General features: G+C 40.4%; 1 protein-coding gene across 1 annotated transcript in view; it reads left to right on the forward strand.

Annotated features, from left to right (window-relative positions):
* xrn2 (5'-3' exoribonuclease 2) overlaps positions 1-16,666 on the forward strand; it is a 119,444-nt gene that overhangs the window by 78,982 nt on the left and 23,796 nt on the right. The window contains exons 21-27 of the mRNA XM_072505734.1: positions 3,938-4,021; positions 4,372-4,466; positions 4,552-4,631; positions 5,195-5,251; positions 5,375-5,443; positions 7,652-7,783; positions 9,257-9,393. Coding sequence (XP_072361835.1) covers positions 3,938-4,021; positions 4,372-4,466; positions 4,552-4,631; positions 5,195-5,251; positions 5,375-5,443; positions 7,652-7,783; positions 9,257-9,393 — 654 coding nt within the window. The remainder of the gene's footprint in view (positions 1-3,937; positions 4,022-4,371; positions 4,467-4,551; positions 4,632-5,194; positions 5,252-5,374; positions 5,444-7,651; positions 7,784-9,256; positions 9,394-16,666) is intronic.

Here is a 16,666-nt window from a genome sequence, read left to right on the forward strand (position 1 = left end):
GGCTGCTGGAAGTAATTTGACTGTTCTGATTCAGGGGCTGAACCAGGATCAACAATGAGTGGGTGATTTTGGCTGTCATTATTGACAGATGAATAAGAATGAAATGGATTAATTCTGTTTCTATTCCTTACTTGGCAGTGATATTATAATTGGATTTTAAAATACTTTCATATTCTCTAAGTCTAGATGTTCGGCCACAAGTTCATAATAAATATTAAACTCCAAGGTGCAGAGTTCAGAACTAGATTTATTTGTAATCTTCAGACGTGGTGGAATTTTGCTGTACGGAGAGGTACCATGCATAGGTCAGGTTCTTGTACTTTTTTTAAAAAGAGGATGTAGAACAACTGAAGAAAGTGCAAAAATAATAGTTATAACCTCTCACTTCTATCAAGAAAGGTTGACCAGACTGAAGTTCTCATCTCAAGAAAAGGTGACCTGATCGATGTGTTCAGGTTATGATTGGGTCGATATAGGGAAGCTGTTTCCACTTGTGGGTGAGGCCAGAGTGAGAGCTCACAAATAAAGATAGTCACCAATACGTTCAACAGGCAGTCCAAGAAAGCTTCTTTACCCACTGTGTGTGTGCATATAACTTGCTACGACAAGGCATAGTTAAGTTGAATGGCGTAGATCTATTCAGGAGGAAGCTAGATAACTGCATGAGGAATCATAGAATCCCTATAGTGCAGAAGGAGGCCATTCGTCCAATCAAGTCTGCATCGGCCCTCTGTGCACTCCACCCATGCCTACTACCCCACTATCTCGATAACCCCATCACCTACCTGCATACCTTTGGACATTAAGTGGCAATTTAGCACGGCCACCCCATCTAACCTGCACACCTGTGGACTGTGGGAGGAAAGCGGAGCACCTGGTGGAATACCACACAGACACAGGAAGAACGTGCAAACTCCAGAGTCGCCAGGCCGTAATTGAACCGAGGTCTCCTGTGCTGAGGCAGCAGTGATAACCACTGTGCTGGAAGAAAGGACTCTTGAGGATATTTGATGGGTTTAGGTCAAGAGGGTGACAAGGCTCATATGGAGCATAAACATTGACATGGATTTGTTGAACCGAATATCCCGCTTCTATGCTGTATGGACTTAGCAATAAAAGCATTCATTTTATGCAAATCAAAATATATTTGCACTATAGACATGCTTGAAAAATTCAAATGCTTTCTCAAAATCCAGTCTTTAGTTAATTTCCAGTTGCAAGCCTCTGCCAGTTTGGATAGCACTTGTTATTTCTTCTTTGTGGTAGGCTGGAATGAGCTGTTGTTATGATAGTTAATGGAAAAACGTGCCTCTCTGTCTGGGATAATGAAGGCCCATACTTGACTTTTGATGTTGAAGCTTTCTCTCACCTGGCTGTTGTGTTTTTGTGCTGCTCTAATTTCTTACCAAAGGATACTTGAAATGCTTGCCCTACTTTGCTTTGCAGATCTCATCATGAAAACTAGGACAGCCAAATCACATTTAATGGACTTCAGTGTTTGGAGTTTCCAGTTAAGAAAACTTAAATAGAACTATATAAGTAGTTAAGATTCTGCACACAGCTTGCCATTGTCTAAATATCTGGTAGTCAAAACACACTTCTAAAAGTGAACTGATTTTCTTTATTTAATTGCCCTCTTACCTCACCAATGCCTATTGATCCCCAGTCCATGCATCTGATCCCCATGAGGTCAGACTCATGGACAATTAGGGACCGTTTTACATCTTTACAGGGCTGTCTCATTGCTTGGATTACTAAGGTGCTGCTGAGGGGGTGTGACAGTGGTATTGTGCATGAACCTCCTGTCCTCTCAAGGTTACAGAATTTGTCGATTATCATTAGCACTCCACAAGTGCACTGTTTTGCCCACCAACCCAGACCACTACCACTCAGGCTGAGCCTGTGCAGGCTGAAGCTGGATCTTGAAGGCCCAGAGCTACTCGAGGGCATTTGCCGTCTTTCCCGCAAAGTCAGCAACCTCCCACCAGCAATGCTGCAGCAACTGGGATAGCACTTATTATTATTATTATTGCCATGCAGAGCACAAAAAAAACAGGTATTTAAGCACAGTGATGAACAGTTTGTATACAACATGGCATTGTTCGGTTTACAAATTTGATTTCAAATTTTTTTTGTGGCAGCTTTTATTTTTGACCACGCAGATGCTGCAATGGTCAGTAAGAGTAAAGGTGTGCAACTGTCGGTATGGACATTTGGGGTTTCATTCATTCATATTGCAGTTGGATCAGTCGATCATGGACCACTCAGCCAGAAAGCGAATGTGTTGGTTGTCCCCTCCCTTCCCCTCCTACCTTCTCCCTAGCTAGTGGCAAGGGTTGTGCCCTCATGGTGAGGTTCTGCAGCATGCAGCGGGCCACCATAAATCTTGACACCCACTCTGCTAAATATCCTGGTGTTCCTCCAAAACAATCTGGACAGACTTATTCTTTTCATGTATCAGTGATCTGCTCTCACGTTTCCTATGGTAACATGGCTTTTGTTACATGCATTCTGCCCACGTGTGAGAGGTTTCACCCAGGAGTGTCCCTTTTTGCCTGGTAGTCAGCCTCTTTGTTGATGTGGCTTAAGTGCAATGGTGAATGCATCATTACTGCTACAATGATACTTGCATTTTGGGCTTTGTTGTAATGGCATATGAGCTGCATGACCAAAGCGATTATGTCTGCATTAAATACCACCCCGTACCACAGGGATGCCTACAGTCGTCCTCTAGTGCATGGTTACTTTTATGGCTTCTCACTTTCACAGGAGAATGAAATTTATTCGGCTTTCTTGGAAACACAGAGCCTCAGTAATCTCCTTTTACATATCAGTGAATGGCTTACTGGTAGATGTTGCAAATATCCCCAGCTGTGGTTGAGAAGGGGCCCCAGTGCATAATAGTTTGTGGATGTGCCCACCAGCATGGCCATTCTTGCCCAGTTCCGTGGCAGAAATTTGATAGGTGAGTGATGACCACCTCGGTGAAATGGGGATGCCTATAGCACTGTTCCTTGCTAATGCTCTGCTAAGAGAATTGCTTCCAGAATACCCAGGATAGGTATGGCCACGAGCTGTGCGCCCTACTCCCCCAGCTTCTCCCTCTTCCAGAGCTTGTCCTGCACTGTGTGGCCTCTGCTCATTCTTCTCTTCATGCTGTAGGTCAACGGTAATGCAAATTACTGCACCCATGTCTGGGCAGAATCCTTGAAGTCAGGACCAAATCTGTCAGAACATAATCTTTATTAGTGTCACAAGTAAGCTTACATTAACACTGCAATGAAGTTACTGTGAAAATCCCCTCGTTGCACGCTCCGGCACCTGATCAGGTACATTGATGGAGAATTCTGATTGTTCGATTCACCTAACCAGCTCATCTTTCGAGACTTGAGAGGAAACCGGAGTACCCAGAGGAAACCCATGCAGACGTGGAAAGAGTCCACACAGACATGGCCCAAGCCAGGAATCGAACCTGGATCCCTGGCGCTGTGAAGCAATATTGCTAACCACTGTGCTATCATGCCGCCCCTGTTATACAATGCACTCCTGCACTAAACGGTTCTGCAATTGCATAGCAACTAAATGCTCACTTTAAATGCTGCTGGTGGGTTGTTCAGCTTGCATGTTTAATGGACTGCATTACCTGGAACTTTTCCAAATTGACAGTGCTGATATCAAATCAGCAGTATAAACTGATGCCACAATCTTCTTATTCTTCATACTTCTGGCCAATGCCCTTCTGGACATAGATGCCATTTTGGAAGCAAAGTGGCACTTCACTGAGAACCATGGTGGTAAGAAGGGGCTGAATTTGGCAACACTTTTATTCAGCTTGGTTTATCTCTGTATTTATAAATTGAAAGGTAAGTTGGAAGTTCAACTGCTTATGCAAGCACAGTCTATGTCCAGCATTAATTGACTGCTCATCTGTGTTTAGGTGTTGCACTTCTGCCATTTGTTGATGAGCGACGGCTTAGAGCAGCTCTGGAAGCAGTTTACCCTGATCTCATTCATGATGAAAGTAAGCATTATCATCACTGCGTGAGTTGACCATGTAAATCACTAGTTTTGCAGTGTGTATTTGTGTTACTAAGTCTCAAAATGCCTATAATGGATCAATGTTATTGATTTGGTGTATTCACTGTACCCATGTCCAATTTAATGGATTGTATTTTGCATAAGGTTTAAGATCTTTTTAATTGCTGCAGCTTTTATCAAAATAATTTGGTATTGGTTTTAAGCCTCTTTATTTGAGGATCTCATCTCCAGTTACCGTATCCATAATCAAATGTAACACAGTATGATTCAATCCTGAACAAAAGATGCTGTAAATAGTTGAATAAAACTGAAATTTTAATATCTTAATTGTAGTTCGACGAAATAGTCTTGGAAGCGATGTGCTGTTTGTTGGAAAATGCCACAAGTTGTTTGACTTCATTGTTGAGTTGCAAAATGGTGATGCTGAGGTAGGTATGCAGTAGTGTAATTTTATTGTTGCTCACTGCATTTTCAAAAATAAGTGTACTTATGAAATGAAACTTGTGGTTATAGGGTGTAGAGATGACTCCTGAACTTTGCCATGGTGTAAAAGGTCTTCTAACAGTGAAGAGTGATGTAATAAAACCAGGAAAGTAAGTGTCCATTGTTTTTGTCTAGTAATGTAAAGTGTATTTATAAGGTATTGTTGCGTAATCCAATAATTACCAGGACTCGTGTGCACTGTTAATTGTGAATTTAGGCTGGTTGAGAAGAGAAGTTTGTCTTCAGATTTTTAAAGTTCACTTAATAGATTTAAAACTAATTGCTACAAGATAATAGAGGGTGTGATTGAAGGATAAATCTGATTCAAAAAATGAAAATCCTTTTCAATTTTAAAAGCCCCCCGAGTAGTTACTGCTAAGTGTTTGATTTTGGACTAGAATATTGGGATCCAGAATTACCAGTAACCTGAACAACCTTGTATATGTTCTTGGCTGTGCATTTGCCTGAATGTCTAATTGGGAGGAAACTGTGTTTCAAAAGTGTGTATCTGTACCTACCTTCTGGTGAATTGGAAAGGTCACCAGCTCAGTACTCCAGTTTTTTCTGAATGTGAATGCAAAGGGAAAATATAACATTTAAGACGACAAACCAACATAGGAAGGCACACCTTGGTATTTGATTGCATTATTATTTTTAATGTATTTATTTTTAGAGATGTCCCTTCTCCTATACCAGCATTGGAAGACATTGTACAGAATAATGCATGCAGGTGAGTGCAAAATTAATTAACGTTACTTACTCTTATTTCTGGTAACACGCTTAGTCTGTTTTGTTTATTGTTGTGGATGATAAGGAATTCACTTATTATGCAATTTTGCTTCCCTTGTTGCAGTATACTCTTCAAGGATCCTCAGTTTGACGATAGCTACATATTCAAAGCTTGTTTGTTACCTTCAGCAGTGTAAGTTGTATTTCTTAAACCATTTTTTCTTGACATTTGTACTTTGTTGCAGACTGTTAATATTCAAGATGTGGAGATGCCGGCGTTGGACTGGGGTAAGCACAGTAAGAAGTCTTACAACACCAGGTTAAAGTCCAACAGGTTTATTTCAAACACTAGCTTTCGGAGCACTGCTCCTTCCTCAGGTGAATGAAGAGGTATGTTTCTGGAACATACCTCTTCTTAAATTTTATATTTTCCCTTTGCATTTGACCTGGACTTTAACCTGGTGTTGTAAGACTTCTTACTGTTAATATTCAAGATAGCAACACCGAATCATGAAAAGAACCTTGCCAACATTGCTTTTTCTTTCTCGTTAACATATTAGTATACATTTGCCTGTGAGAAACTATTCCAGTAACAAAGATATTGGGTTGTTTTCCAGGTCACTATTGAGTTAGCCAATTTTGATCGGTATCCACCAATGCTTGCTAAAGGCATAGTTGTTCCAACTTCGGATTAGTGTGGGACACCCATGAATGCCCTAGTTCTCTGCCATGTAACCAAGTAGTGCTGTTCCAGGCTTAGTTGAGAAAGATATTGCTACCTCTGCAGCAGTCTTCACTGCCTAATGTATGAAAGGAGCAGGAGGGGAGCAAAAAATACATATTTTTGTGGGACGAGGTGTGTGGGATGTCTCTATAGGGTGGATGTTTAAAATGTTACTACTTTTCATTTGAGAATTGCCTTCATAATTGTTGTAAATGATTCATTAACAGCAGAATACAGAATGTGCAAGGGGAAATTAGCTGGAAAAAAACATGGAAAGGGAAAAGAGGACATGAAAAATGATTAATAGAGAACCTAGAGGAGTTGGGGAGCAGGGAGTAATACATTTTCTCTGGCAAGTGAGTTGATGAGCAAAGATCATAGATTTAAAATAATAATTGCCAATGATGTCAATGGAAAATAAAAAATTTCTTCAAGTTGTTAAGTTCTGGAATATACTGCTGAAAAGGTGGTGGAATTAGATTTCAAAAGAACCTTTAAAAGGCAATTGGAACTAGGGGCTTTTCACAGTAACTTCATTTGAAGCCTACTTGTGACAATAAGTGGTTTTCATTTTCATTTCATTTCATTTGCAAATGACACTAAAGTCGGTGGAGTTGTGGACAATGCGGAAGGATGTTACAAGTTACGGAGGGACATAGATAAGCTGCAGCACTGGGCTGAGAGGTGGCAAATGGAGTTTAATGCAGAAAAGTGTGAGGTGATTCATTTTGGAAGGAATAACAGGAAGACAGAGCACTGGGCTAATGGTAAGATTCTTGGCAGTGTGGATGAGCAGAGAGATCTCGGTGTCCATGTACATAGATCCCTGAAAGTTGCCACCCAGGTTGAGAGGGTTGTTAAGAAGGCATACGGTGTGTTAGCTTTTATTGGTAGAGGGATTGAGTTTCGGAGCCATGGGGTCATGTTGCAGCTGTACAAAACTCTGGTGCGTCCGCATTTGGAATATTGCATGCAATTCTGGTCGCCGCATTATAGGAAGGATGTGGAAATGTTGGAAAGGGTGCAGAGGAGATTTACCAGAATGTTGCCTGGTATGGAGGGAAGATCTTATGAGGAAAGGCTGAGGGACTTGAGGCTGTTTTTGTTAAGAGAGAAGAAGGTTAAGAGGTGACTTAATTGAGGCATACAAGATGATCAGAGGATTGGATAGGGTGGACAGTGAGAGCCTTTTTCCTCGGATGGTGATGTCTAGCATGAGGGGACATAGCTTTAAATTGAGGGGAGATAGATATAGGACAGATGTCAGAGGTAGGTTCTTTACTCGGAGAGTAGTAAGGGCGTGGAATGCCCTGCCTGCAACAGTAGTGGACTCGCCAGCACTAAGGACATTCAAATGGTCATTGGATAGACATATGGACAATAAGGGAATAGTGTAGATGGATGGGCTTTAGAGTGGTTTCACAGGTTGGCGCAACATTGAGGGCCGAAGGGCCTATACTGCGCTGTAATGTTCTATGTTCTATGGACATTTGAGGAGGACTAATTTACAAAGTTATGGGGAGAAAACTGGAGTATGGAACTAAATATGGAGAACTTCAAGGGACCAGGGAAAGTATAAAGAGCTGAATGGCCCTCTTCTATGCTGTGCTGTAAGATACTATTGTTATGTGAAATGGTCATTAAATTGTTTGGTTTCATCCTTCCCCCCCCCCTCAGAAAGCCTGCTAAAGTATTGAAACCAGGTGATTGGGAACAGTCTAACTCAAAGCAGCCATGGAGGCCTCGACTTGGCTTTAACTCAAATCGGCAACAGGTACACTTGGATCAGTCAGCATTTAGAACATTGGGGTAAGTGACATTCCAAGCCATCAAATGTGAAAATTAAGTTAAGATCAAATTCCACAATTAAACCGTTCTTTTAATAAAATTGCCCTGGAGTGGTGTGCTCTGCAGTCTGTTCACATCACAACCTACTACAATCAATCAGATCACAGTTGATACCATCACTGTAACCACTGTCCGTGTTACATTCCATTATAGCGCAACATTTCCTGCACTGAAACCTGTCGCAGAGCTTTGTGATTACCTGAATTGTTGGGTGAAAACAATGCTTTCAGTTTATTTGCATTTTTAATGACTTTGTACAAATGCTTTGGAGATCCTGGATTTGATTCTCCCAACACCACGTTGAACAGAGATTGGGAAGCGAGTGGGACCTTGTGCAAATTTGAACCTGTAAAGACTTGAGGGTGAAGCTATTCCCAAATAATCTTCTCCAGCATTGGATGGAAATCAGCCTTACCTTAATCCATTGTGACATTGGCCAAGGAAGCAGAGCATATAAAATCCTTACAGTCAACCGGGTAATGGTATTGATACAGATTTTAGTGGATCCTGAAATAGCACACCTGCTCCTGAAATTGTCTGTTGTGTAAGTCATATTTTCTTTTCACATACAACTTTCAGGCTCCTGTGCAACTTAAAATTTTGTGATGTTCAAGCTATGTGCCAGCACCTTTGTGGGTACAAGACTGATAGGTTACATGGTGTTACATTACATAGTATTTACAGCACAGAGACAGACCATGTGGCCCAGTCGCCCATGCCAGTGTTTGTGCTCTGCATAAGCCTCTTCCTGCCCTTCTAACATTTTAACAGATCCTCTTTTTCCTTTCTCCCATGTGGCTATCTAGCTTCCCATTAATCACATTTTCACTATAACTATTTGTGACAGCAAGTCCTACTCTCTGGGTAGAGATGTTTCTCCTGAAATTTTCTCTTGGCTTTTTCAGTTACTGTATTTCTGGACCTCAGGTCTCTTAGATTTATTTATTAGTGGCTATCTTGCATTTATGGCCCTAGTTCTGATCTCCCTTACAATTGGAAATATTTTCACTTTGTCTACCCTATCAAACCCTTTTGTAATCTTAAAGATCTCTATCAGGTTATCCCTCAATCATTTATCTGGAGGAAAGAACCCCAAATTTTCCATCTTTCCTGATGGACTTAACATCCCAGTTCAGTTCTCTATTTTAAATCAATAAAAGTGTGACGGTGGCTTTCATTGTGAAGTATTGCTATGAAAAATTAATAGTACTGTGTTGGATGGTGAACTTGGACTCCAATGTGATATCTGTTTTTGGGCACAATGTTCCACATTGTGCAAAGCTGCAGGATATGGATCATTGAAAAAGCTACTGGCTTCAGTTCCCATCACTCAGCTCATCACATTTTTATATTAATTTGTTTTAACATAAAAAGAATAACTGAGTTTGTATTAAATGCACAAGTGTACAAATTATTTCTTTAATTTTGTTTTAGCCATGTTATGTCAAAAGATCGCTCTCCAGGTGGAAGTGGTGTTTACAGTTACACCCCTCCGCCTCTTTATCAACAAGGGAAAAGTTCTCGGCCCCCACTGATGAGAGCACCACCATCTCTTGCTGTCCCACTGTCAAGTAAGTTATTTGATGAACCTGTGATTTACAGATGAAGTAGTAAACATATCAAGGCCTAAAATTGACAGAGTTAGGGTACTGTTTTATAAATGAAAGATAGAATTTGTGTGAATAGTTAAAACGCCCTTGGCAGCGACCGTAAACCTATAGCCTGTTGGCACATTTAATTAATGGCCATTTTGAAAACTAGTTGCAAAAAACTGGAAAATCCAATTAAACTTTCCTTCCTGACCTCCATGATAGCTGACATGGCAAATGGTTCCCCTCAAAACATCCATGCTGTCCTTTCAAACTAACATCTAATTTGAGCATGTTACTGGCTTCCAAATCAATGCTCATTTTGTCCCACAATCTTTACTGATTTTCCACTTCTGCAATAGCATTAGAACAGTCCTAACCAAAGGCAACCTGATATCTTCTCCGGTGGTGACCACGGTGCACTAAATGTTACAGTCAACTGTAACATTTCCTGCCTTATCCAGCTCAGTGGAATTGACCTTGCTTTGTTTTAATCTTTTCCATCAAACCCCAGCCAGTGCAATAGTTCCTCTTCCCACTCCAGCATATGACATTGAGTTCTCTGACATTCTATGTTCGTATATACACTACCCAAATAACCTTGGATGTTTTTCAATGTTAATGGTGATATGCAAATACAAGTTGCACTATTGAGATTTGCATTCTCTGTTCTCTCGGTCTCTTTCAGCTCCGCAACCCTCCAAGATCTTGGTGCTCCTCCAATTCTGGTTTCTTGCATATCCCCAATTTTAATAACTGTACCATTCAGTTACCTTGGCTCTAAGCTTTTGACGTTTCCCTTGCTAAGTCTACTCCTCTTTCACTTTAGGTTATTCTTGAACCGACTACTGACCAAGCCTTTGGTCACCTGTTCAGATATCTGCTTAAGTGCCTTGGTGTCAAATTTAATTTGATAACTCTTTTGAAACGCCTTGGGAGAATTTTGATTGATTGAAATGTCCTGTATCAATGCACATTGTTGAACAAAGGACACAATTTCTTTCAAATCCATGTTTGTAATATGTTGGTATGGAAATGTTTTTAAATTATGTATAATCAGTTTTGTACACAGGACTCTTCAACTCTTTCTATCTCAGTTATTCACCAGTCGTGCGATGAGAATTGTTGCAAATAAATCTATTGGCTTAAATATCACCTTAACTTTATTTTTTGTGTCAAGAAAATAAACAGCAACTTACATTGGGTTATCTCGATGTGCGGGTAAATGTCTGGGCATCTTCCAGTAAGGAGAAGTGGAATTATTTTGACACTGGGCCCAGGAAGAGGGAATCCAAAGTGAAAAGCACTCCAATCCCACCTTCCAATACTTCAGTGTCTTTCTCATAGGTTTCCCCTTTTTTAAGGGCTTCAGCTTGGCAGCTGATCCATTCCTTGAACTATAATGCTTGAACGGGCTTTTGGGTTGTAAAGTTTTCAAGGCCTCCACATTTGCATGTACTGCAGGGTCAGTGTTTCTCCCTGTTGCTTTTTGGCCCTCAGATAGTGTGTACATGTATGATTGTTAGCATCCTGGTGATCTGGAGACCTTTGCGTGAAGCACATTGTAGTATCCTCACCAATCAAAGCAGCGTTCTATCCCTGACACGTTTGAGGTTTTATTTACACTGTATGGAGAAAGTCATTTGGGTGATGATAGAGAATGGTCTGTAGTCTCCTCTAGCATCACTGTATGATTTTCAAAGTTGACTGGACGCGTAAGAGGCTGGCATTAACTGCCTAAGACAATTTCTACCAACACTACCTTGAAGTTTCTTTCTTTAAATTATTTTAGAGTACTCCATTCGTTTTTTTCAATTAAGGGACAATTTAATTTGGTCAATTTACATACCCTGCACATCTTTTTTGTGTTGTGAGGGTGAGACTCACGCAGACATTGGGAGAATGTGCATACTCCACATGGACAGTGACCCGGGGCCAGGATCGAACCCGGGTCCTCGGCACTGTGAGGCAGCAATGCTAACCACTGCGCCAACGTGCTGCCCTTCTCTTCCAGTTTCTTTCTCTACTTGGAATTGCCCTGCAGAAAAACAAGGAAGAAGTAATTGTATACAGTCTAAATGGACATGAGAAAGCTGAAAATTAGGACGGGATGGATGAGGAAGGAGTGTTTCTTTGTTTTTAAAAGGAGCTGCTTGTACTTAAGTGAGCATGAGGCGCAGAGGCTCTCTTGAATTATTCAACCAGCCCCTGGCCTCCATTAGGCCTCATGTCTACTGCTGTGCAGGTGCTGTCTTTCCTGTTTTTGATCCCTTGTAGCAGCACTGAGTACTCTCGAGAAACATGGCATGCAACCTAGCACAAACAGCTGTAATGTAAAGCAATAGCTACAAAACTTAAGCTTTTCTGCACTTGCTCCACGTTTCTTCTTTTGAAATGGAATATTTTTTTAAAGCTAATTGCTATTGCTGGAAATCTGAAGAATGTTGACCATAAAAGCTTGCCTGTCTTTATTCTTTCATGTGCCAGTGCCAGTTTAATTTTAAGCTCTTCTCTTATTCTCCTGGTTAAATCTGGAGCCCACATCAAAATGCTAAATAGAATTTTACAGCACCAAAATGAAAGATTCAGCCAGCATTCATGCTCCACTAGCGTCCTCACTCATTTAATTTTGTCTTACTGCCATTTCCTTCTGTTCTTTTTCTTTCATACACATATGTTGCTTCCCTTAACTGCATTGTTTTGACCACTCCTATGTGGTAGTGAGTTCCACATTTTCAGCTTGCTAAAACTGGCCTGGTTTTCAGTCAGTTGAGGAGCAGTTCTCAAGTTTGAAACATGAGGTTAATTTTGACACCATTCTGAGAATTCAAAACATTAAATTTGCGGCACACAGTTAATTGGGTTGAGAGCCCAACCGTGCCTGATTAGAGCTCATTGGTGCCTTAAGTTAATTGACTTAGTATTTTTAATTTCAAAAATTGTGTTCACTTCTGGACTTGCACTTCTCCCATTTGTGTCAGAAGTGCCTTTTTGGTAAATGATTCGTGGCACAGTTATTTGAAACTGCTGCAGTTAAGGATCCAGTTATTCCATGCTTTTAGTAAAGTTTATTTCACATGTTATACTGTTGTATTTAACGTTGAACCGATAACAGTGCCACTTTGAAGATGCAGGTTATTGATATCACGTTTTTGCATAGTGGCATCCTATTTGTCAATTTGAAGTAGATGGGTTGATTTTGAATTGAAGGAAGTAATTGTATTCTGAATTTGATCACTAAAAATGCAAAAGTTGCAGATCCAGTCCATTTTCAAGAACATTATAATCTGTGCTTATGAATCTATATATGTTGGATTGTGTACAAAGAATATTGTGACTACAGCACATTGTGATACAGGTGAAGTGACATGATAAGTTACTGATTTCAGCACTTGCGGGATGTGAAGCAGCAGAAGTATAGTATGAACTCTCATCCTGCTGTTTCTATGGTGGCCATTGCAGAGGACCATTTTGGTGCTTTAAAAGAGTATTATAAATACCCAGTATTGCAATCTTGCCATGGTTTTCCCTACGTAATACAGGTCAATAACAAGAGCATTGTTCTCAATGGCATGAGTGCTTGTATTTGTTTTGTTCAGTTTATGAGAACTGATGTCCTTTTCCAATTACCAGTGCATATTCATATGTAATGCAACCAGTTAATTTTCATTTGTTTTCTACATTTAATTTTGAATAGTTACTGCAGTAAAATCATAGTAATTATTCTACTGTCATCTGCAACTCCACCCCCCTGACTTACCGCCTCTAGAAAATCATGTGAAAGATTAGTGGTGTTGAGAATTGGTTGTGCATAGTGGAAGGACAGTGCGGTCAATCAGTGTTATTTTCTTTCCCCACCACTCTAAAATATATGTTGTGGGTGTTTCCATCAGCAGTCGTTGATTTCACTGGGATATTTCAGTCTTATGTGCTGCTGATGAATTGTCTGAATGCTGATAACTTGTGGGAGTCAAGTGCAGTCTGCAAGCACTTGATGTGAATAGCATATTTGGTTGTTGCAATCCAACATTGAATCTGATTTATGACATGCTTTCATTTCAAAGTAAGCTCACCAATTAACTACATTTGAAAATTGGTTTTGATTAGTGCAATCAGTAAACACCAAGGCTTTTCCTGATTGTCACACTGATTAGAAGAGTTCTCACTTCAGTTCACAGTGGAAATGTTAACAAATGTCTAAAAATATGGCCTAATAGCATTGAAAAGTGATGAGCTTTCCTCTCCGCAATTTAGTGCTCAATTGTATAAAAGAAAGCAGTTTTTTTAAAAACTTGACACTGCTTCTGGGTGAATCAGTATATTTTCCTGTAATGTATCCTATGCTGGTAAGTTAAATCAACATTTTCATTTTACAGATTGCTATCTTGATTTCTTCTCCCATCCTCTCAATGTGGATAATTGTTCCAAAAAAGTGATTTTTCACAAGCCCAAAGCCTGTTCAGTCTCCATCTTAAGTTATGGAAAAACTTTTGAGTTCAAACCCACATCTGAAAGTGTGAAGCTTACACATGAACAGAATTATTAACGTCATGTAGCAAGCTTCTGCAGTTCATAAAATTGTATGCTTTTTCAATTTGGAAATTTTGATTTCTAAAATGTATTAAAATTGCACAGACGTGTTCAAAAAGCACATCTGTATTGACTTATTTAAATACTTGCTATTTAAACCGTGCCATTATTATACTTTTCCAGAAATAATATTTTTATGAATTTGAACTAGGATCAGATATATTTGAGTTCCTTCATTTGCTGTAGTACAATATAATGCGATATCAGTTAAGTCACTGGGAGACGATTGCTGGATTTTGGGGAATGTAACACCATATTAACAAGATCCAATGTATGGTTTTTCCTTGAGTGAGATTTGCACGGTTCTTATGACATTGAAGCAAGCTGATTCCTGTGCAGTGTATCTGTATACTGAATATGAATTCATATCCATCTGGATGCATATACAGATTGGCAGTAACTTTGATCCGCAAGTCGGTTGCACTTAAATGTGAGGCATAATAATAGGGGATAGGAAGCACTGGAACATTCCCCCAAAACGTAATGAATAATATATAATATCCATGTAAATAACCAATTATTTGAGCTTTCAGTACAAATGAAAGGCACTTTTTGTATTTTAAGAGATGTGGTAAAGATATTGAATGAGATAACTGATATTGGAGGAAGGAAGTTGGAGGGTTTCTTTGCTGTCCAGGATGATCCGATTGTAGTGGACGGTTTTGGCAGAAAGGAGTATGGCCCAGTCGAGGCTGATCTGATCCGGCCTGATGTGATGATGGATGGCTCAACCAAAACATGCATTAATCATGCATTGATCACTATAGAAAAGCATGAATCATGCATTAACTCCTTGAACTTTAGGGATTAAAGATGAACCCATGCATGGAGGAATCATCAGGGAGAGGGAGCGATGGTGAAGCATTTGTTCGGGATGGGCATGAAAGGTGGAAAATGAGGGAGTAGTTGGATAAATCAATGGATGCAGTTATCTTGGCAAATGAAGAGTGATAAAGGTCGACAGCGTAGAAAAGGCTCTTCGGCCCAACGCATTTGAACTGGTCAAAAATCACAACTATTTTAATCCCATTTTCCAGCACTTTGCTCATTGCCTTGTGTGCCTTGGAACCGCAAGTGCACATCTAAATACTTCCTAAATGTTATGAGGGTCTCTGCCTCCAACACCCTTTCAGGCAGTGAGTTCCAGACTTTCACAAGTCTCTGGGTGAAAACATTTTTCCTCACATCCCCTCTAAACCCCCTGCCCCTTAACTTAAATCTATGCCTCCTGGTTATTGATCCCTGCACCAAGGAGGAATGTTTCTTCCTCTTACTCATCTATGCTCCTCATAATTTTATACATCTATCATGTCTCTGCTCTAAGGAAAACAACTCCAGTCTATCCAATCTCTCTTCATAGCTAAAACTCCAGCCCAGGCAACAGCCTGGTAAATCTCCTCTGCAACCTTTCCAGTGCTATTACATCCCTCCTATAATGTGAATTCCAGAACTGCACACAATGCTCTAGTTGTGGCCTACCACCATTTTATATTGTTCCAGCATAACCTCCCTGCTCTTAAACTCTATGCCTTGGGCAAGTATGCCATGTGACTTCTTAAGCCAAAGTATCAACCTGCCCTGCTACCTTAAGGGACCTGTGTACATGCACACGAAGTTCCTCTGATCCTCGGTGCTTCCCGGCGTCTTGCTGTTTATAATGTATTCTGTCGCCTTGTTTGTCCTGCCCAAGTGCACAACCTCAAACTTTCTGGATTTAATTCAATTTGGCACTGATCAGCTTATCTGACCAGCCTGTCTCCATCCTCCTGAAATCGAAGGCCATCCTCCTCAACATTTACCACCCCACCAATTTTGGGATTATCAGCAAACTCACTGATCAACCCTCCTACATTCATGCCTAAATCATTTATATGAACCACAAACAAGAGCCCCAACACTGATCCCTGCGGGACCCCAACGGACACAGACTTCCAGTCAGAAAAACACCCCTCGACCATCACTCTCTGCTTCCAAATGTCTTTGGATCCCATGGGCACTTACCTTTTCTATCAGTCTCCCATGTGGGACCTTGTCAAAATTTCAAATCCAAGTAGATTATGTCAAATGCATTGCCCTTATCTATACACCTGGTCACCTCTTTGAAAGATTAAATCAAGTTGGTCAGACCTGACCTCCCCTTAACAAAACCATGCTGAACGTTCATGATTAATCTCTTCCTCTCCAAATGCAGATTAATTTTGACTCAGGATTACTTCCAATAGATTCCCCACCACTGAGATTAGACTGACTGGCCTGTAGTTTCCTGGTTTATCCCTTCCTCCCTTTTTGAATAATTATTCGACTTTGGCTATCCTCCAGTTCCCCGGCACCTCTTCTATGGCCAGAGAGGAATTAAAATTATTGCCAGCACCCCTGTTTTTTCTCCCTTGCCTCACTCAGCAATCCGGGATACATTTCATCTGGCCCTGGAGACTTGTCCATTTTCAAGCATGACAGACCACTTAGAACCGCCTCTCTGTCCATGTTAATTTCTTTAATTTTATCACATTCCTTCTCCCTGATTTCTATACCCATACTAACCCTTTCACTACTGAACACCGACACACAGTATTAATTTAGAACCCTACCTGCGTCCTCTGGCTCCACACACACCAATGATTGAAGAGTCCTGTTTTTTAAAAATAATAAAATGCTTCATCTGCTG

Source organism: Scyliorhinus torazame, chromosome 1, assembly GCF_047496885.1.
Source record: "Scyliorhinus torazame isolate Kashiwa2021f chromosome 1, sScyTor2.1, whole genome shotgun sequence".
In the NCBI taxonomy this organism is placed as follows: Eukaryota; Metazoa; Chordata; class Chondrichthyes; order Carcharhiniformes; family Scyliorhinidae; genus Scyliorhinus; species Scyliorhinus torazame.